General features: G+C 40.5%; 1 protein-coding gene across 2 annotated transcripts in view; it reads right to left on the reverse strand.

Moving 5' to 3' along the window:
- Window positions 1–11892: 11892 nt before the first annotated feature.
- Window positions 11893–23868, reverse strand: part of tshz1 (teashirt zinc finger homeobox 1) — a 48216-nt gene continuing 36240 nt past the window's right edge. For both annotated transcript variants that reach the window (XM_017454855.3, XM_053675325.1), the window contains one exon: window positions 11893–16471. In XM_017454855.3, coding sequence (XP_017310344.1) covers window positions 13101–16471 — 3371 coding nt within the window. In that variant the 3' untranslated portion in view covers window positions 11893–13100. The remainder of the gene's footprint in view (window positions 16472–23868) is intronic.

The raw sequence follows: 23868 nt of genomic DNA on the forward strand, positions 1-23868 counted from the left end.
TGAATATCTTTTTTTTTTTCTCAAAAAGGGACCATGGCCTACATTCAGTAGAACACCTTATCCAATATGGCACATATCAGACTATTACAGCAGGGTGCAATTGATATTAAGTCCCTTGAGAGACCATTTTTCGCTACCCAGAACAAAACAGAACAGGTTCTAGTTCATGTTCCATCAACCTGAAAGATGACAGTAACAAGTGACACCATTGTTAATTCCGACCTGAAAGAATCAGACCGATTTACCAGATTGGACTAGCTGAAATGCTATGACTAACAAAAAGTCATTTTGTATATGGAGCAAACACAGGCAATACAGGGAGAACATACAAAACTCCATACAGTCCGTAATCAGAGCTCAAGATTGAATCCCATCAAGGCAGCAACACTTCCTCCTGTGCCAACCATCCATCCATCCATTTTCTGTACCATTGATTAGGGTCACAGGGAACTTGGAGCCTATCCCAAGGCACTCGCGGACAAGGTGGGGGACACCCTGGACAGGGTGCCAACCCATTACAGGCCAAAATCTGGCACACACTCACACACTATGGAAAATTTACAGTTGCAAATGAGCCTTCAACGCATGTCTGTGGTCTAGGGGGACACTGGAGTACCCAGAGGAAACCTCCGAAGCACAGAGAGAACATGCAAACACAGGGCAGAGGCAGGAATCAAACCCCCAAACCTGGAGGTGTGAGGCAAAAGTGCTAAAAACTAAGCCACTTTGCCACCCGATTTCGACCAATTGTCGAATCTCTTTAAAGTCAGAACCTACAATATAACACATTATATCAACCCAGTGAGGTAACCAATAACAAACACTGATGTTAGATCAGTAGGTACCACCAACGATACAACTGGAATCTTTGATATTGAACTCGTAACTATTGGAAAAAGCACTGTTCTTGCTTTCTGGTGCCAAAACTTTTGTTATTGTGTGCAGTCAAAAAGGCCTTAAAAGAGGTCCTGTACTAGAACATTCTAGGAAAGCAATAGCTCCATGTGAAGCATGGCACAACATGTTTTTATTATGGATGATGAGGAAGTTTGAAGTGACACCCCCCGATCTATCTACTCCTCTAACTTCCCTATTTATATAAATCCATTCATATGCATGAGACAGGGAACACCAGTGCATTTAACGTTATTGCAAAGATGAACTTCACCCCCTCTGGCAGCTGACAAAGAGAGATTACTTTGGCCGACTGACAGGCAAGTGGCAGCCAGTGCACTAAATCAGCACACGGACAGCATCTATGAAAGTGAAGCTCATCTACAGACTTGTAAAAACGCCTCTCTACTTCACTTTGGGCATTAAGTGGATTGTTTGTCTCCCTATTAATACATCTCTTAAAGAAGCATACGTCCAAGCCAAGCCGATAAAACAGTGGCATGACACACAGTGATTGACGTTCATTAATGGACCCTTGCTGTTATTTCACTCAATGTGCCCAGTAGACTCGAATAAACTTTGTCCGTGCTTCATCTACGTGTTTAACATGGGCCGTGACTGAGAAATGCACTCTTCACAAGCAAGGAGGCAGTTAACCTTTAAGCAGATGGATAATTCCAACTTGCACTATAAAATTAATAGACTCTAAACATCAGCGCCCACAGCAGTCTGCCATGTCGTCCTGAGCGTGCATATATCATTCATCAGTGAGCATCTGTCCCTGACAGATATGGGACATGTCCTTTTGAAGAATAAAATACGTTAACGGCTGATGCGTTTATGGACCTTGCATACATTCGGGGCATTTCCAAGCTTGAACACTGATGTCGATGCGCCCAGGATTCCATGAAAAATGGAGACATGCTCAAAATGGAACATGGAGTCAGACTGTTTATACGCACCAACCATTATGTTCATTCAGGATTAGGTGTGGACTTGGGAATGGGGCTGACAGCTAACAGTTGAGTCACTGGTTGTCTTCAAAGACCTATTAAATGCTTCACCAAGCACTTGAATTACCTACTATTCTTTAATGTTGTACTAACATCTTTCAACAAGGTTTTAGCTTGATGGTATTTTCATCCCTGACCTACTGAAGAAGCCTGAGGGCTAGTGAACTGGCAAACCAAAGTTCTAGCATTCACTGGAAAGTCTGGTATTTTCCACCTCTAATTGTGACCAATAACCATCAAAAGAACAGGCCAATTAACTTACATTGCAAAATTCTAAACATGGAATTTTTCCATAGCTAACACATCAGGGTATCTGGTATCTCATTTACTCACCACTGACTGCTTTGACGTTTTAATCATTTTTAAAGCTTGGAGACCATGACATTTTTCAATCCAGCAAACTTGCTCCAAAACTGGTCAGTGAGATATACCTTGCAAGAGTTTGTAGCTTGTGGCCAGAGGCAGGGGACACCATGGATGGGGTACTCAGCAGGGTTAGGGTTAGGCTAACCCTAACCCTAGGGTTAGGCACAATCACACACCCATTCACACACTACGTACAATATAAAGATGCCAATCAGCCTACATTGCATGTCTTTGGACTGGGGGAAGTAACCAGAGTACCCAGAGAAACCCCCCGAAGCACAGGAAGAACATGCAAACTCCAAACACACAAGGTGGAGGAAGGAACTGAACCCCCAACGCTAGAGGTGAAAAGCAAGCATGCTAACCACTAAGCCACCGTGCCACCCTCTCTTGAAGAAAAAAATACAGCTTGTCCTGTTTCATATAAACCACAAAGACCTTCTTGTATCAAAAAAATGTACATCTACAGAATTTCCTCTGACTGTTACAAAGCTACGAAACCTTCCAGAAAACTTTACCATATCAATATTTACACATGTTTTAATACCATTATCCACCTTTTTTTTACTGTCATCAGAATCAAGTTTAAAATTCACTTGCTTGCCTCTGCTGGCAAAATCATCACCTTTGAAAATTAGCATCTCTACAAATGGGTTCGTAAGACATATTCTTATAGCTAAAGTATCCTTTATCACCTCAAGCTAAACATTTTATAATATTTCCTGACTCAGACTTGGTGAATTCTGATGATTCTGCAGTAGTGCGATTTTATTGGTTTAACCTTTTGACCTTTCTAATTCCGAATGTCCCTTATGACATCAAACATCCATGGAGTATAGAAACACTGGAGGGTTTTGTCTAATTGTTATTTTAAACCATTAAATAATTCGGTCACATTATACCACTCAGCATGGGCCAAAAATGAAATGCCTGAAATCATTCTTAGTCACAGCTTGACCAACCACAACCTACGCCACACCATTTGCATGACATTGGCCCCCGCTGTGTGTGGCTAGCTGCCATTTATCTGACTCCAAACACTACTTAGACCCAACCCCAGGCCTGTGTAGTGTGTTAAGGTAATCAATGAGCCGGGCTCGTTGGAGTGTGCAAGATCTCCTCATTGCCCTGGCCTTGTCAACCTTGTTGTGGTCAAACCAGGACCTTCTGTAAGCCCCCGTACCTTGGCTAATCTTGTTATTACACTTAAGATAAGGATTAGCGCCTGTGCAGGAGGAGGCAGCCACCAATATGACCCCTGATATGCATAATGCATGGATAGATTGATGGATGAAGGGGACAAAATACCTACAGAGCAACAGTGCTGCATATATTAAGTGCTGGGCTGGAAAACAGGAAGAACTCATTCTAAACGTTGATCGATTGGCCGCAGACGCAACGTGAAGGTTTTTATACTGTACATATAAGATGAACTATGGGTGCTTGCAAAGACATAATTAAAGTGTATAGGAATGGATCAGCTTCATTGTAAAGAATGTTCCTATTTATTGCACAGTAGATGTCAGAGGATGGGGAATAGGTATGTGTCCTACAACACTTTCTTTTTTACATTTGATCCTCTGGGCTTTTCTTGTTGCTCGTCCCGACCAGAAATAAGCAGCATTCTGGCGACATAAAGTAACCAGCCATGTCTTTTCTGTCAAATTATGCTGATTCAATTGCATGACAATTGGCACTGGCCTGAAAGGTGATGTCTAACTTGCCAAATAGTGAATCCCAGCTAGGCCCTGTTTGAGGAGGAACCACATTGGCAGGTCCTCTCTTGGACGGAGACTATGATCGCTGCAGTAGCTTTTTGAAACGCAGCCCCTCCGCTTCTCTAGCGTCAAGGGGAAGCAGTCGTTTGAGCCCAGCAGAACTCCCCCATATAAAACCCTTCCATCTCGTCCTCGCACCGATTTCCCCCCCGTCCCAGTGTCCTCTGCTCCTGCTGCACGGCTGACAGCATGCCTGCACACAAACGTGGTGTTACCTCCAAATTATGCGCAAGCGTCCGACATGTGTCAGGACCGCCATGTCTCCGCTGAGCTAATGATGCTGCGCCGGACAGCCCACTGTCCTTCTGACTGTATGCATGAGTGCGAGTCTGTATGTGTGTGTATCTGTGAGCCAAGGCATGTCAACGTCGGTAGGACCCTTCCATCTGATTAAAACAAACCAAAACAAGCAAAGGCATGTGGAAACTAGCATGCACTAGTGTCAGGTTAAGCTAGCGGTGGGGTGGACATGCTTGTGCTCTTTGTACTGGAGAAGATGGTGTGGCATAGAGGGCTAAAATTTTCACTCCCAACCAAAGAGAGGAGGACTACACTCACATATATCTACAATCCTGATGCATTAGAGCCCAAACCTATGCATTTGTGCAGGAATTATGACAATAGTGATTTTTATTGTTATTTTGACATTTGTTCTACACTATAATGCGAAAAAAGAAAGGAAGTTGAACTCTTCGGGTCTGGATTCATCTATCTTGTGTGTGGTATGCTTACATCATGCAACCTATCAACCTGTCTCTGCTAGAGAGCTGTCATGAACCCCACTGATTTCTTGCTGGTAAGAGCACCAGGGACAGGAATTTTATTATATATTTCTTCATAAATTTGGGTCCAGATCCATACCGCTCTATCATTTTTTTTTTTTAATTGTTAATTTGCCAACACACAATCTCTCTGTCTTTATTTTTCACTTGCTCTCATTTTTCTTTTTAAAACACCAATTTAAGAAGAGATTGCACCGAATCCCATAGCAACATGTGCAGAGGCTTTTGTTCAGTATGCCGCCCTCTGCAATTACATGCTGTGCAAATATCACTCAGGCCTGGCAAAATTCAATCATTCACTCATGAATGCATGTCAGTAAATCACTTTAAGTGGAAAATATGTGCAGCCACCACAGGAATGGAGGTTTGAAATTATAAGATGTTTGCTTTAAAGAGAGCTCTGCTTGATTTGAATCAAATGTTTAACATTCAACAAGGAATTGAAAATTACAAAAACAAGACTAAGGAGTGAGAATAAATAGTCCTCATGCTGAGGGGAATACGATAAAAGCATTGAATTGAAATGGGGAGGTCGGGAAGAGATGTTCATTCATGTCCAAGTCCTACAGATGCTTTAAAATGCAAAAATAGTGCTTTTTTTATTTTCAGTTCTGAACTTTTTATGTCCTGCTTGTCTGAGAAAAAAAAAATCCATTAACACATGGTTGAAATTAGTATACTGTCGTGTGAAAAAATATGTATACCCCATGGAAATGGTTGTCTTTTTTGGACATACTTGGACAAACATTTGATCATCTTTGAAACAGTGCCTGTTAATAAAGTTGATATACTTGAACAAAACCACAAGGGGAATGAGCTTTTTCAATCATTTATTCAACAGAAATATCAATAGATGTGATATTAATCTAGTGGATTTTCTTGTGTGCTTAGTATCATTATCCTATTTCTTCGGTTCAACCTCAGCTTTTGGACAGATGGCCTCACATTTTCTACAAGCATTCTTTGGTATAATGCAGAATTCATAGTTGAATAAATGAATGCAAGCTGTTCAGTCCCTGAGACAGTAAAGCAACCCCAAACCATAACATTTCCACCACCATGCTTCACAGTTGGTATGAGGTGCTTCTCCTGAGAAGTTGTCTTTGGTCTGCACCAAATATGTCTGCTGTTACTGTGGCCAAACAGCTCTATCTTTGATTCGTCTGACCAGAGCACATTATTCCAAAAGGCTTGGTCTTTGCCTATATGCTCATTGGCAAACTGTAGTCTTGCAAAGGCTTTTTCCTGGTACGCCTCCCATGCAGGACAAATTTGTGCAATCTCTTTCTGATTGTAGAAGCATGCACTTTGACACCAATAGTTGCAAGACTTACTAACTAATTTGGGGTTGCTTGGAGACTTCTTTTTGCATCAGACCATCTGCTCTTGGGCTGAATTTGCTGGGACGGACAGTCCTAGCAAAAACAGTATGACAAACTGGCAGTCGTTTGAAATCTGAACCATTTGTAGATTATTTAGATTATTTATCCTTATAGTGGAATGATGTATTTCAAATAATTTGGAGATCTTTTTAAATCCCTTGCCAGACTCATAGACATCCACAACCTTTCTCTGAAGGCCTTACAGAACTCTTTAGATCTTGGCATGATGACACCATACACCTCAATAGCACATGGAACACCAGACACTAGATATAAGAGGGGTATAAATAAGACAGGTTCAACCTGCACTCCCTAAGCAGGTACTAATCACTGGCATCCAATCATGTACAATCTAATTTTATGGATTTGAAGGTGTGTTAAATGTAAGGGTGTACTTACTTATTCCATGTGACTGATCTGTTTTTTGTGAATTGTGAAAATTGCTACAAAATGTCCATTTTATGTGTCATTTCATAGTGTGTAACACCTTTATTAATAGGCACTATTTCAAAGATGATCAAATGTTTGCTTGTCTAAATATGTCAAAAAAGGCAAGTTTCAATGGGGTGTACTTATTTTTTCACATGACTGTATGTGGTGGTCTGGCAAAAGTCGTTGGATGTCAGTGAGGCAAAATTTTGGAAAAACAGCCAAAAAATGATGGAAAAAATGGGTGTTTGACAAAGTAGTACTTTGACACGTCAGTTTTAAGAAAACAGAAATATATTTCACCAAAACAATATCAAAAGGTTTTTGTTCAATTGTTTAATCTTGCCTTGGCTATCTGCCTGCAAAAAACATGGGAAACAAGCCAGTCTAAATGTCACACACACATATTTAGCTATGTGTAATTTCCTCACACAATGAATGTCATGCTTTGATCAAGTTTTTGGATAGCTGCAAGATATAGCAAAATAGATATAAGCCTAATCAATTAGTTTGTAATCAGATACTGACTCGTACAATGGCCACAATGTTCCTGAACCATCACATCATCATCATCATCATCACCAAAACAGAGATCTTACACACTCTGTACATACAGTACATAGAATACATTCAAAAAGGAAACATGTGGAGAGCAAGTAGTTTTCAGAAATATATCTATATATAGAAAATGTTAAGTTTTGCCCAAGTTGAATAGTTTTCCCAGGTCACCACACATATAAAAGAACGCTTCACAGAGGATATGAGAAGTACTGATGCGTCTTTGCAACCCAAGGGTATCCCATCCTACTCACAGTATCAAGACAAGTTAATAGTGTCGAATGAAGCTGATAGAACAACTTGCGTGGGGTTGGTGTGAGGTGTTTATTTTCCGATGACTCACTGTGTAGGTGGACAGCACCAGTATGGAATGTTGGCTTGTTAGCATCAAAAAGATACTGCATGATATACACTACACAAGAACTTTTAGGAAGTTGAGTTGTACAGAAACGTGGTACCTTCTGCCCAAAATCTCAAGTGTTTCGTACAAGATTTAGCAAGATTAAGAAGGTCGCTGAGTCCAATGCTGAGGGTCAGAAAATACTAAGCCCTCTTTGTGCTTTTCTAAATCAGAATTGCCAGTGCTTTAGAGAAGAAGGATGAAGTCTTGTCTGCTGCGTGTAAGTGATGAGTAAGAGAAGAGACGGGCTGTCACAGCACACCTGTAGGCCTGCCAGCGGAGTCCATCACGGAGCCAAGATTAAAAACACTGCATCCATTAGGCCCGGTGTCAGCCATCATTATTCGATAAGGGAGCGATTTTGTCACATCTCCATTCTTCACAGCGCCGTCGTTGCTTTGATGAATAACGCACACATCCCATCTCCAAACACGGCTCACTTTTGACAGCAACACAACCATTTACGGTGCCGACTTCCATCGCGGCGCACGTCAATTCCTAAAGAAACTTCAAATAATTCTCATTGCAATGATCTCGCAGTCCATCACAGGAAGGGATGCAAAGTATTTATTCTGTGAACCGGACGATATGTTCTAGGCCTGTCAATCAAAATGGCCTCACAATTTATCAGCCTCATGTATTTAGCTGACAGGCCTTTGTTTTCTTCTGTGTGCTCAACTGTGATTCAATTTTACTTGATCTGATTCATTTGACAGCCATCATCTGCCTGCGAGATAGACCTAAACGTGGTTCATTTTCGAAAAACAATTTCAGGCTAAACAACATTCAGGAGAGAAAGTGGATTTTAAAGACATGAATATGCTTTTATTTAATTGATTTTGTGTATGTACAGGGACATTTTTTTCATAGCTGTCTCTGTGAATTATAAGATCTTCTGACACACTTAGTTCTGAATGTTTTACTAGCAGTTGCCGATGACAGCTTTGTGGGACGGCATACGGGTATGATGGTGTACTGGGACAAGAACATTCACCATTATACATAATATGCTACCATTAACATTATGCAGTGCATAGATTGCATGACTGAGGTGCCATTTGTGTGCCGCTGATGTTACATTTACAAATATGTATGTAAGGTAAAGCTAAAAGACATTTATTTTAGTTGATAGTTTTAGCAATTTATGTAATGATAAAATAAATAATAATGAGTCTTTATTGGTCACATATACATTACAGCACAGTAAATTCTTTTCTTCGCATTCCCCAGCATTAGGAAGTTGGGGTCAGAGTGCAGGGTCAGCCATGTACATGTGTATGTTTTAGATAAATGCTTAAAATATTATTACAACCTATATAGCACTTAGAAATCATATTCCCACTTCAACCACACTTTACCTTGGCATACCGTATAATCATTAAAATACTTCCCATGAAATACTTATGTGTGCATGAATGCATGAATCCATTTAAAATCTCATGCTTGAAACATCCTTTTCAGTCATGAGCCATCCCTTTATAGGTTATAATAATATGTATTTTAATTCTGCAAAATTCAATCAGTCGTGCTGAAAAAATTCACCCCTATGACATATTCGGAATATTCCACACAAATCACAACAGGAAGTTGCCGTCCAAATTTCCTGAAGATCATGATACAAAGAAAAGTAGGCTCTTTCATTGCTTTTTCCTTTATTTTCAATTATATTGTGATAGTGGCTGATTAGATCAATTTTAAAATACATCCCCATTGCCCATACTGTAGATTGAATGCAAATTATTAATTTAAAAAAATAAGCAAATCATTAGAACATACTTAAGGTCGTCATGCCATTAGCATGGATGAAAATTAACCACATGTTATGCATTTCATAATTATAGGGTAGAAAATAAAATCTCACAGCCGTGTTCCTCATATAAGAGGAGAACACTTACAGTATAGTCATAGTAAGTAAGGAACCTTTAAAATATGAGATACTGTTGCCTGAGATGTGTTAAGACACTTTTGAACGTTTAAGTGCATGTTTTTAGATTCAAGGTTGAAATCTTAAGTTGCATTAGAAGAAAAGATCGAGCTACAAATCCTGGAAAAAAGCTACTCTCACAAATAAGCAATTTGCATCTTACTTGCTTATCGGTATGATACAGTACACAAGGTAATAACGTGAAGAAAAAAATAACGGAAGTGTATTATTCTACTTCTTAATGCTACTGAATATGGAATAATATATTCGAAAAGAAAAAAGAAAAACAGACTGGCAAAACAAACCTGTGAGGGTGCTTAAATATCTAAATCTCTAAGTGTTTACCTTCTCAGTTGTCTTTAAGCGTTTCACCTTAAGCTTCACCGCTTATATAGAAAGCTAGCTTTAAGGTACAGAACACCAGCTGTGTTCCGTGTGAAGCGATTCAGTGTGAAACACAGCGTTGTTCTATTGTTTCTCAATGCAATGCCTCCGGCAAATGTAAAAGTAAATGGCAGGCAGGCAGGAAGTCGCTCTGTGAAATTCCTCAGGAGAGAAACCTGGCGTGTCCTCTTTATCTTCACTGAGAGTCACGTACCCATGTGTCGGGAAAAATAGAAGGCTTAATTTAATAATACACCTGAATCTGCTAAGTCTCCGAAAGGTATGATTTTAATAACGTGTCTTTCATCTTGTTATTCTGGAGGCAAAACTGTGACTTCATGCTTTGTTAAGTCTGTTTAACTCCCAACTTGGTCTCAAGGTTTTCTTGCACCTTCACTTGATTGAAACGGATGGCATAAACTTTTAACGCTCGTTCTCTCTCGTGCAGATTGGACAATCAGCACTTGAGTTTTTTTTTTTTTTTTTAATGTTCATGTACAACACAATTTTATGACCTAGGTTGTAAAACGAATTTTATTTTATGCGTGCGCATTTTGATTTCTGACAAAAGTACATTTCTTTCAGCAAGGACCATTTGAATGACAAATTGCAGTAATTGAAGGAAAGCAGAACTTCGACGCTGAGGCTCGGCATACACACTATGGGACTACTGGGAAATCAAAACATGCCAATTTGAGTGAGATTGTATTCTCAAATAGGACAACTAACCAGAGGTTTGCTACGGCAACTCCCCAAAGCTGCTGCAAATGGAGGATTAGATTATTGTGCAAACACCATGTATATCAGTCATTGGCTCCCTCAGGTTTTCTAACGCTCTAAAGCTCCATTGTCCATAGGCATAATCACCCAGTAATTGAGTTGAAAAGAATAAATTGTTGGATTCCCATAAGATATTGGACATTTTCCTATAAAGTCAGAAAACCTTAAGAAATACCCTGTGGAAATTTTTTTTCTTGGAGTAGGCAAATCTGCTTAAATGGCATCTATCTGCTGATGTTCCGGTTGGCTCTCCAGGTACACGCATTGTAACATTTGTTGTGATTATACTAATTTACATAGAATGTGTACAGGGATTGTGTTAAATTCCTTAACAAAAGAGGGATCTAGATCTATGTGTGTGTTTTTGTTCCTGCCTGCAGTCTTGGATGGATGCATTAAATCCAAATATTCTTTTTTTTTCCTCCTACTTTTGGTGAGTGTGTTTTCAGCAGCATTTGTCCCTGGAAATATTCCCTCATTTACACACAACACAAGATGTTAATGCTGAATTGTCAACTTTCACAAAGATGAAACTGTACTGGAACATTTAGCCTGAAAAAATTATTTAAATAATGTATTCTATGCTCAGTGTTGGCACACTCTCTGGCTCGTTGAAACCAAATCCCAAAATTTTATCGTTGAACATAGCCTTTTGCAGGATGGCATGGTGGTGTGGCTGGGAGCGTTACCACCTCATAGCTGCAGGGTCCCTGGTTTGATACAGCGGTTGGGTTACTGTCTGTGTAGCATTTAATATTTTCCCTCTGTCTGTGTGGGTTTCTGCAGGTCCTCTACTTTCCTCCCACCTCCCGAAACCATACCAATAGGTAGACTGGTTATACCAAAGGGCTCATAAGTGTGAATGAGTGTGCATGGTGCCCTGTAATGAATGGATTTTTGCCTCTTTCAGGGTGTATTCCTGCCGTCACTTGCCGACTAAAGACAAATGAATGAATACAATTTTGCAGAGATTCTAGGACCCCAATTCGAAATTGTCCAGGCCCACTAGGACTAACATTGTTTCTCAGGGGGACTTTGGACAGATCTTTTTCTCAAAGGATTTAAGAGTCCCCCCATAGGGACAAACTTATGAACCCTCCAATATACTAGACTGAACTTTTTCAAACGCTCTTGCTTGCTGCGAATGCCATAATAACATAATCACATGATCTGAACAGAACAATTAAAGAATGGAGACTTAGTCAAGAAATCTCAGGATTTATTTTACAATTGAGAGACAAAAACAATATTTTTATGTGTTGATGAGACATTTCACAATGGTATGATTTAAAAACATTGAAATGCACTGGTTTTCCTGTTGTGCATTGCTCTTTTTTCAGTCAGGCATTATGTGCATCAGAGGATGCATTCCATCAAACCAATTAATATTAACCACACTGGAGGACCAAAAGGATGAACATCAGCGCTACTGTTCACATACCGTCTGCATATATATCTATTTACATAATTATTTCCTTTTTGTTTACTATATATAAAATGACAATATAAAAGAATGCACACCATACAAACAAAGCTGCGGCAACTGGCAAGATATGATGATGGAAAAATGTACATGTACATCATTGCAGATCATTTAAATATATATGTACTGTATATAAGGATTTGATTAAGTCTTTACAGGTTAAAATCGAAGCAAACCTATAGAAAGAGAAAAGTCGGTACCAAAGCATACATTTCCAAATTGCTACAGTAAAAAAAGATACTTAACAACAAAACCAACTGATTTAACAAAAATGTTCAAACAAAATCATTTAAAACACAAAGTGTATCATCTGAAGCAGCCAGTCAATCCTTATCCGTTGAAGTTTTAAAGATACAACGCTGCCTTTTGTATATTTTCAGTGATTTAATGGGATGTTGGTATTGTTGGCCTAAAGTCAAATTTGGGAATTTAAACTCAAAACAATAACTCAATACTCTCTATATATATGCTTTATAGCTTCTGCACACTTGTTTGCTGAAATTGTCAGTTATTTTAAGAATAAGGGATGATTGATTCAACGAAATGCATGTAGTATTCCTTGTTTTCACATGTTACAGCCTTGTTTTGACCATGCCCATGGATACCATGCTGGTCTCATTCTCAATTCCACAAAGTACAAACAGTGGAAAATTTGTTCAAATCTGGACTCACTAGGGAAAAAAAACATGCACATAATTAACACATATATAAATACAATACAAAGTAAGATATAGAAATCAACAGAGTGAGAAAAAAAAACCCCAGCAACAACTGAAAAAGGAGAGACAGATCATGGTCCAGTCCGGCAGTTGCACAACAAAAGTTTGAATCAATTTTGACTGAAGGCTCAGTTCGTATGCAGTGCAGAACAGTGATGTAGTGCAATGATTCTCAAGTCAGTCACTTCACTGCCACTGGCCTGCCCCTCTACGCTTTATCTAACTTTTCAAGCTCGGACACAAAGATCAAGTGGTCCTCTGGAGACTTGCCATGCGTTTTGCTGAGGTGCAGCTTAACTGCATGTTTGCTGACAAAAGTCCTATTGCACAGTTTGCACTGATAAATGGAATTAGACTCGTCCTCGTTCAAGCCGAGGGAACTGAAAGTCTTGTCCGTTATCATTTTTGTGACTGCTTGCTGCTCTCTCATAAGGTCTATAGACAACTTTGACAGGTCCTTTAAACTGAAGCCTAAATGAGATTCTAAGTGGCTAATGTAAGTGGAGGGAGTTCTGAACTGGGAGGCGCAGTCACTGCACAAGAACAGAGGCTGGCCGGAGTCGATGTTCTTTAGAAACTTGGTTCCGCCCGTCCGCCTGAGCTGGTACTTCACATTGGCGAGCCAGTGCGAGATTGTGGTCATTGAGAGACCTGTGAACTTACAGATATGTACACGCTCCTGAGGACCCAGGTCTGTGATGACAAACTTCCCCTCTGGAGTTTCACGAAGGCTGGACGCAAACTGAGCCTGTAGGATCAGCAAGTGTTGAGGGTTCCAGTTAGACTGCCTCCCTTTCCTCTTTTGGACATGGGTGAAGTCCTCCAGGGCATCCTCAAATGCACTGCCATCTGCTTCTGACTTCTCCGAGATAGAAGAGGGTGTCGATGACTTTGGTGTCAGGCGGCCTGTGAGGTTTTTCACCATGTCCGAGATGTCCATCAAGGCATTTTCCCTCAGAGGGGAAGACAGCGATTCAGATAAGTTGGAAAGAATGGGTCGATTACTGTTAGGAATTCCACTGTTGCTACTGTTGCTTATGACAGTGGAGGAGCTGTTGTTTGGACGCCCATTGCTGTTCTTGGATTTTGTCAAGTCTATCGGCTGGTCTTCGTTGTCATAGCATCTATTGATGGAGTCAACTTGCTTAACCTGAGTTGGACTGTAAAAAGGTTTCTCCACCATGTTGTTGCTGATTTTGTACAGCATTGCTAATGGGTCTAACAATGGGCTGACGGTTTTGGATGCCTTGCCTAAGTGAGTGTTCATGATGGACTGCAGTGCACTGAGATGGTTAACTAAAGGCTGTTCTGGTGAGTGCTCAGTGATTATTCCCAAACTACTGCACCCATTGCTGACTTGCGTTTTGATGGAGTCCATTCCGTTCTTGTCTGGAGTTTCAGCATAATGCTCTATTTGTTCCCCTTCCTTACCAACTGACTCAGTCTCCTCAGTGATGCCATTCTTTGTAGGCTTGCTAAGGTCAGTTGGCTGAGGGAAGTCTTTTTTCTCCTTGGGTACAGGTGACGGTGATGGTGTAGAGACATGTTTTGGGATGCGTTCACAAGGCTTCTCCTCCTTCTCCTTTTTAGACACAATTTTTCCTGTGACTTTCTCCACTAACTCTTCCATGGCTAAGACATTGCTCTTATGGTTTGGAGGTGGGGACGGGCTTCCTGGGGAATGGATGAGGGCACTGGTTTCAGTTGACAAAGACTTCAAGCTACTAGCACTGAATGTGGGTTGCATTTTGACACTCTGGACAGCAGCGAGAGACTTCATTGACCCTTGGAGCTGGTAGGCAGCATGGATGCTTGGATAACCACCCCATGTAGGGGTACCTGTCTGAGCCTTGCTTATTGCACTGGAAACAGTATTTTCCAGAGACTTGAGAATATCAAGACCCTCTTTCGGAGTCTCTTCCAAATCCTCTTCTCTGAGATATTTGTACTGGCCAGGTTTTTCAGAGTTCTCCGGTTTGTCAGATGGGTCCTCCTTTTCTTCTTTAATTTTCCTCTCTGGCTCATTCACCTCTTTTTTCTCCTCATGTGAATCCTTCCTCTCTTCAGTTGTAGAGGTCTGTAACGGAGAGTCTATTTGCGACTTGATAGTTGGAACTGGTAGACGTGTGGTGGTTGGTGGAAGAGGAATGGATTGAATTTTTTCCTCCACCACCGGGTCAAACACTAACTGTTTCCCCTTTTTTGAAGCAGAGTTGGTGACTTTGAGGAAATGTCCTGTCACCATCATATGAGCTGTAAGCTGCTGCAAGGTGTCATGGGAACTTCCACATTCCATACACTTGAGGATCTGGGCTTTTCTGGCTTCAAACTGCCAGGTGTAACTTGCACCGTTCTGATAGCCATATCGATTGTTAGCAGTAACATAGGGATTAGTAACCTTTTGGTCTTTGGTGGGTGTGGATTCTGTCAGTGGAACACCTGTTGTGCTAGTGATGGACTCGGGTGAACAGGGCGACACTAGGTCATGAAAGACTCGTTTTTTGGTAGAGGGCACCAGCTTTGAGGCAAGAGCTGGCATTGGTTCTTTGAGAGGCACTTTCTGGTAGTGTTTTGTTTTGATCATGTGGACACTTAGGTCTTGCAGAGATTCAAATGAGTGTCCACAGTACATGCACTTTAAGACTTTCTGAGCATCCTCTTTGCCCTCCATCTCCATCAAGGAACGCTTCCTTGGCTTGGACCATTTCTTGCCCATGTCATCCTCCTGATCTTTATTGTCATCACGGTAATGGCCTGTTTCATTCATGTGTACTGTGAGGCCTACCAGTGTGTCATAAGCTGCACTGCAGTCCTTGCATCTAAATTTGCTGGCACCAGTAAATACTGGCCCATACAGCTTATTGTTTTGCCGGTACAGTTGCACTGTGCTGAAAAGACTGGGTTCTGGCAGAAGGTGGTATGGTGTATGCTGTAATGTTTTAGCAAGTGCAGCCTGGTGCCAGTCATAAGAGACACTTCCACTACTGGTACCACTTACATTCCCATTGCTATTACTGGTTAAAGTGGTGGCACTGGCAGAAGTGTTGCTTGGGGTGGTGCTGGTTGTGGCACTAACACTAGCTGTGCTAACGCTACTGCTTCCACTGCTGTTAATGTTAGTTGCATGACTATTCATAATGCTATTGCTCCCCTTGTGGTTACTGGTGGTACTGTTGTTGCTGACATTAACTTGTTTGCTTTTTATAATGTCCCTTGTGATGCTAGACCATGAGGCATTCGAGATCAAGTTTGCATAGGCGGCTTTCATCTTTGCCAAGCTGTCTTGCACAGAAAGACCAGGCTCTGTCTCCATGTCCTCATCCCTCTCCTGGCCCTCTTTGGATGAGGTACTTTTAAAATCGGCCAGGTGGTCGCTGGTGTCACTAAGGGGTGAGCCGTACCCGGCATCAGGGTTGGTGCCATTGCTGAGAGGGGAGTTCTGGTAGCTCAGCTGCTCACGTGGATCCTCCTCTTCGTTGCACAGGTACTCTGTGTCCTGGCCATCTAAGGAGAGGCCATCATCCTGCAGGTGCTCCTCATCGATCTTGGCTGCCTTCAGCTCGTCCTCAGGCACGTAGGCTGTGAAAACCCAAAGCAGAAAAAAAGAGAAAAAAAATGATGATGAAGCAGAAGGTTCAAAAGGAGAGAAAATGCAACTTTCAAAATGGATTAAGTTGTTGAAAGTTATTTTGAGGTTTCTAAGGCATTATTTGATGTTTGAAATTTCCCTGCATGTGTGCTTGCACGCCTACATAATGATCCTAAAGAGATTTCTTGTCAATAGTCCTGGCAGAGGACACAGGTTTGCAATTATAAAGTGGCAAACATCCATATCTTGACTATGATAGATAGTATCCTTCACTGCTGAGACTAACAAAGCTATTGAATATTACAGCTCAGCAAGGGTAAAGAAGAGCATGGATGAGCAAGAAAAATAAGTCCCCTTGAGGATGAAAACCAGGGACAACAGCAAAAAAGAACATTATATAAAAAAAATGAGATCAGACAGGTGTTTGGAAAAAAAATGCTTCATGGAGTGCCTAGCTGAAAATTAGAAAGCAAAATCCATTTCTACTGAGCATTTATCATGTGAATAACCAGCATTTTTATCCCAATACTACAGATCTTATTACTGCAGAGTTACTGGCCAGATAATGTTGTGGTAAGACTATACAATTGTTGATCACTTCTTTTATGGTCAAATTTAAACGAGGCCACCGAAATCTCAAATGAATCGCTATGTCTATATCTACATGTCTATAGTAGCTGTCCCATTTACCGGGCAAGTCATACTACCAACACAAAAAGTATGATTTCTCTCTCTGACTCTCTCCCTCGTAGTTAGAGGGCACAGACTGTGAGTGACTTTGATCCAGTTTCCCCCACCACTGTGCCACTCAAGTCAGGCTTTTCTGGGCAGGAGACTGCATCTGAGTTATTGCCAAAGATGCGGTGCTGCACACAGTGTAGTTGGCAGCAGTAGTAGAAGTTCTTGCAGTGTGTCGTGCCGAAGCACGAGTGGAAATGACATGTCTTGTTGTCACGGTCCATGTTGTACTAAATCTCTGGGAGTCCACTGTGTGTGCTGCCTCGGTGTATGTGCATGTCTGAGAATGTATGAGTAAAAAGACAGAGAGAGCAGGGAATGATGGAAAACCTGGACTGGCTTCCACTCTGATTGCGACTGAGAATATTTCGCGTCTGAATGGACCAAATTCTAAAACTGTAAATCATTTTATTTTCTGTTAAGAGCGGTTGTTATGACGCCGTGAGTGCGATGAAGTCAATGAAGATTCATTTTACTGCCTAACAATTAAAGTTCACTTGAGATACTGTTTACATGCTATGATCTAATATAGCATTGAGCTTAAATAAGACCACGGTTAGTCATCAATTAGTAGGAGATTTGTACAACTCGCCGTACTTTCAGTCTCTTTTAATTAGTCTCTGATATCCATTCATTACTGATTCATGAATGTTGAATTAAATGGAAATTTACCGAAGCACAAAACAAACCCTGCTATTTAAATGAACTTGAATTGTTTAAGGATAGATGGATCATTACCAAATGTTATTAAGTCTGTTATTTAAAGAAATGCCAAGTACGTTTATGATTAAATGATGCGACTTTATGATTTAACACACTGTTGGTAAATAACGTTCTCTTTCTATTATTACATACATCCAAATTGAGATATTGCCGAAATGCAACAAAAAATACCCCGGGGTTCTCAAATGTAAGGTTTCATTTTCGAGACAAAAAAAACTGTTTCCATGTATTGCAGGCAACATGAGCAGTGACAGAAAACAGAATAATAGCACACTGTCACAGCAGCCAGAAAGATAGAGAAAGGGAAAGAGAGAGGGAAAGAGTTCGAGAGGTACATTATTTGTTTAATTTGCTTAATGAAAAGTGAATAAAGGACCATGAGACCAAGATTGTAATGAGGAATGGTTGGATTAAATTCCTGTTTCATCAGCTGCCTTCGATCTGCATCAGGAGATAAACAAAATGAGCAGCGAAAAACACATCAAAGCACCTCTGCGTCTGTGTGTGTGTGTGTGTGTGTGTGTGTGTGTGTACGTGTATGTGTGTGTGTTCGGAATGTGTCCAGCACTGAAAAACCCTTTTCTCCCCAATGCAGGAAGTGTGTCTGAGGGGGTTTGTTCTTATCAGCCATTTTGAACACAACACAACACAACACAGCTGAATCTCTAAAAACAGCCTGTACAGGTTTGAAGGCAATCGAAAGAGACAGAGGAGGAAAAGAGGGAGCAGAGGAGGAGACGGCACGAGCGGGGACGCAGGCAGGGAGATAGTGAAGAGAAGGGAACGAGACAGACAGTGTTGAGAGTTGCTCCTTTATCTCAGCGAGCCACCAGCAGCTATCTGTCCTAGATGCCAGGATCCGTCTGAGGCGCTCCAAGCAGATGTGCTGTCAGCTTCAAACAGCGTGCTACTGAGCGTACTGTAATCAGACCGGACGTGATACCTGATGTTTGTTAGCTGCCACTTATGGCTACGTACGAGAAGCTGGGGGAGAGACGCAGGAGCAGCTGCAACTGACTGACTGACGCCTGTGTAAAAGGAGGTGTAGTTACTCTTTTTACATTTTTATTAATATGAACCAATGTCTAGCAAGTGTACAGTATATATTAATTTTATAGCGACTAATCCTTCATTTAAGTACTTAATTGGCATGACACCGCTGAAGGCTGATCTGAGCTCGGCTTTAAACTTTTCACCGATATCAATCCATGAGGCCCGCTGAGAAATCAAGCAGGCGGCGTAAAGCAACAGCACTCATTGAAATAAACATTACAAACTGTCAAATAACTCAGTTATCGGAAATTGCAGCGAAAGGAATATTCGCCCGGAGGAGCGCAGCCCGGCTAATTCCCTCAAGTCAATGCAGCACTTACGACAGCTTATCACATTAAAACAACAAGAAAAGAGAACTTTCTTCTTCACTATAATTACAGAGAGAGAGAGAGAGAGAGAGAGAGTGCATACTAGAGAGAGACAAGAGAGAGAGAGAGAGAGGGAACCATTCGCAGAAAGATGGGCAGAAGCTGACACTAAAACGAACACGTCTCTTCAGCCTTTGACGCCACGTGGCGTGTGACAGGCAACGCGTGCTGGCGTGTCACTGTCCGCGCATCAAGCCTTCAAGGCCCGACTTGGCAATTTTTCTTCTTCCTCCCCTCCATCTGCGTCAAGGAGCCGCCAGACGATCGCAACGGCGCTCACACTTAATAACCCAATCAGAAATTTGACTGCTGACATCTTTCATTGAGCCTCTGCTTTTAAGCGTCACGACGAACAAAGAAAGAGGGATTACGGGGGGAGGAGGGGAGGAGGGGGGCCTTGTTGTGTTTGTCAATCAACAAAGTATTTAAAAAAAAAAAAAAACATAATAAAAAATAAAAACCCACACATTGTACTGTCAAGGGTGAGAAAAGGACAGAAGTGTTCAAGAATACATACAATTAAAAGAAGGAGTAGTGATGGAAAAGAGGAAGCTGCTGCGCTAGCGGATAGGAAAGTTCCATTTCTGGATATTGTTCAAAATGAGATGATATAGTTTTAATGAGCTATTAACTATGTTGATAGATGATGAGAACATTTGTGTCCTTTAATTATGTCCTGAATACATTACAGCATTATTTAAAGTTATGCTAAATTTCTTAAAACATTCTTCTTCTTCTTCTACTTCTTCTTCTTATTATTATTATTACGTTCTTTCAGGGGAGTTCATTTGTGCTAATACTGAAATGCAAAAATTGTGACTGCAGCATGCTTCCTGTTATTTCTTTAAGAAACAAAGGGAGCAAGAAATCAAATTGAACATGTGAGCTAAAAACTGTATTCTTGCATAATAAAATGTAAGAGCCAATCAGGTTGCAGTATGCAAATGCAGGATATGCGAAATGCACTGGTTTACCAGGGGAAGATATGGTTAGGTATGTTTACAATTAATTTGAGAATCAAAATGTTTCTGCACCTTTTTCTTTTGTCTACTGACATTTCTGTGAATGTGCCAAGCAGTTTATTATTCAATATAGAAAAATATACATCAAAGTGTATATATATATATATATATATATATATATATAAAAGTTACATTTTTATCCAAATCTAAATTTTATCTTCATTTTGATCTAAAAGGAATCGAAAGACATGTTTAGGGATAATGTACAAAGCAATATCTAAAATAATCAGAGGAGATGTGTCAGCTTGTGTTTGTGCATGTGTGTGTGTGTGTGTGTGTGTGGTGCAGAAGGAGAGCGAGGCCATCTGTGTCCAGAGCGGAGCTGTCACGGTGGCTGCTGAGACCTCACAGAGTTTGGACAGGTGACACAGCGACGGGACATGAGCAGGACATGAGCAAGTCTCACACACAGATACACATACACACACACATACACACACACAGTTTCACTGTCACAACCAACAAAGATGAGATGTAGAATATGCCTTCGACACTGTAGACTTTCATCCAAATATCTCATATGTATGTATACACACACACACACTACACTAAAGCATCAGCCTTATGCTATCCTGAGCCGACTTACTTTTTCCATATACATGCAACAAAGGTAAAAAAAACTGAACGTTTACTCAGGTAAAGCTTAATTACGTTCAGTGAACACAGCGCTGGTGTTTCACACATGGCATGTGTGTTTCTTCTGACTCAGTTTTGTTAGACTTTACGAAAGGCCAAAACAATCTTAGATTTATGACGTTCAGGCATTGTTAAACCATTATTTTTTGGAAACGTGTCCAAAATTTCCAGGGCTGCATCTCTATGGAATCATCTCATTAAAAAGAAAAAAAAAGTGCAAGATTAGTAATAAATACTGAATAAATTCAAATGTGGTCACAAACTATAGATTTCTAAGGGATAATACCAAGCTGGCTTTCATTCGTAGGTCTAAACACAGATGTAATGTGATTGGCTGAACTAGAAAACATGCCTGATATGCTAAAGATAACAACATTCACAAACAAGAGCTCTTACAAATCTGCATTTGTGTGGCGTTTATTGAAATCAATGTTTACTTGTGCAACTATTTCTGAACATTTATTGATCCATAACCACATAAATTGCTGATTTATGTTTAATTAGACTATTCTGATTCCATACATCTTCTACAGGCTACGGGTTGGATGGATGGATGCCATGAGGTCAGAACAAGCCTGCCAATGTTAATATGTGCACGCATATGGCATGCCCCAAAATCCAGGGAAATGAAACAGGACTGATGCTGAAAGGATGTGTGCAGATGTGCAGAATCCGCCATCAGCCCGAGTGTCTCCTACTACAAGTGGCATCTTCCACCTTTCCACCCCTCCCCTTCCTTATTTATTTATTTTACTTAGCAGGAGAGGGGGCAATCACCGCAGTCATTTGCAGTACTAATGTCCAATTCAGGCGCCTCTCCGTCGGCTGATTTAGCCGGTCAGAGTGGTTTTGGAGTGGCCAGCGGAGAGCCACGCTGTTTAGCCGACATTTTAATGGGAAAACTGGCAAGTCTTATTTGGCTGGCCAATGTGGTTTGTCACCGGGTCTCCATTACATGCCACTCAGCTCTGATGCCTTTGGACAGGTCTGATCAACCCACGTCATATGACCTAGGCGGCCCGCTGAAGTGGCGGACGGTGAGATGGAGAGAGGGATCGCGAGAGCGAGAGGAAGAGGGAGAGAAAATGTGGTGGTGGTGGTGGGGGGGAGGCCAGGACACTGAAGGCTGTAAATAAAATGACATTATTATTTCCTCTGTCCTATCATGTAGAAAAGCCAATTATGGTAATGCACAGCATGTCAGTGGGAATGCAGCAATCTCTTTCTCTCTCTGTCTCTCGCCCCCCTCTTTCTGCACGCCGGTTGGAGCAGCGCGATGCTGTTTGATCCAGTCTGCTCATGGCCTGCAGTGATCATGTATGTCTGCTGTAGAATGCTTACAGCCTTCAGTAAGTTTAAAGAAACACTCACTGGACTAGGGATAGGAAAAATAATTGATTCCTCGAAGCATCACCCAAAAAAAAAAAAAAAAAAAAAAAAAAAAAAATTCAACAGTTCCACAGTTTTGGATGAAACTGAAACATGAAGCTAGGCCAAATTTGAATAACTTCTTTTCGTTTTTATCTTAAATTCATTTAAATATTAATGAGTATAATTGTACACAGTCACAGACAACACCACTGTTTGTAGAATTGCATCCTGTGTCTTTTAAAAAAAAAAAAAAACATCAACTGACTTTAATTTAAAACAATTCATGCTATTTTCTTACGTATTTATCATAAATTTGTGTTTCATATGTACATGAATCATTTACGGTGAAGCCACATCCCAAATTAATTTCTAATCACTATATATGCTCACTACTAAGGGTATAACTTAATGGCATTGAAGAAACTGCATAGTGCACAATACTCCCCTTAAAATAAAACTGCAGTTTGAGATTTGGCCTCGGATTTGAGAGGTATTTGTTGGAAATTGTTAACAATGTACGATGGATTTGATCTAATGTGGATCACCAGGTTTTACACCAACATGTGCGAGTGTACACTGTCATTAAAGCAAACGTGTGAGATAAATGACAGAAATTCCGAAATTCATGTAAATATTTAAAAGTTCTTGATGATAATACAATTTGCAATGAAAATTGTTTGAAAATAATTCAAAATAGAAGCCCCAAACTTTTACTTTTACGATGCATACTTTTGTTTTTGTTTTTTGTTTGTTTGCTGTTTTTTTTAAAATTATTTAATTAACTTATTAACTTAACTAAAAAATAAAAATTAATCTGCACTTATTAGAACCTTTACTCCTCTGACGATAGTGTGTGAGAATTTAAACAATCCAAACGTGAACTTTTTGCTTTTGAATATGTGAAAAAAAAAAAAAAAAAAATATATATATATATATATATATATATATATATATATATATATATATATATATATATATATATATATATATAATTTTAATCAGTGTACAAATTTGTTCTGACAGCCCAAATGAAAAAATACAAGGCTAATGTCTCTCATGATGGATGAAAACGATAATATTATGTTCTACAAGCAGGACGTGAGCGTAATGGAAAAATCATGAATTTTCCATGAACCATGTATTAAAATTGAAATCAAAATCAAAATCATGAGCATCCATAAATATTCCCACCCCTACTCCTAACATGACTCAAGCCAAGGTTATATGACCAAAATGTTCAGTGGATGGTCCTGAAATCTGTCCGTCCACGGCTCTGCATGGGAGTCCAGCACCTATTTAAACCCTTTGTAAGCACTTTTTCCCTGCTCGTAGTGCTGTGTGTGAATGGTGATTAATAATTACAGCCTCCATTTGGAGCGCGGTCACTGATGAATGAACTGTGTGGAGGAGTAACGAGCTCACTATAGGGATGGACAGATTTCCGGGGGTTCGGATTCGTCCCCCTCGCCCCACCTC

This window comes from Ictalurus punctatus, chromosome 24 (assembly GCF_001660625.3).
Source record: "Ictalurus punctatus breed USDA103 chromosome 24, Coco_2.0, whole genome shotgun sequence".
Lineage (NCBI taxonomy): Eukaryota > Metazoa > Chordata > Actinopteri > Siluriformes > Ictaluridae > Ictalurus > Ictalurus punctatus.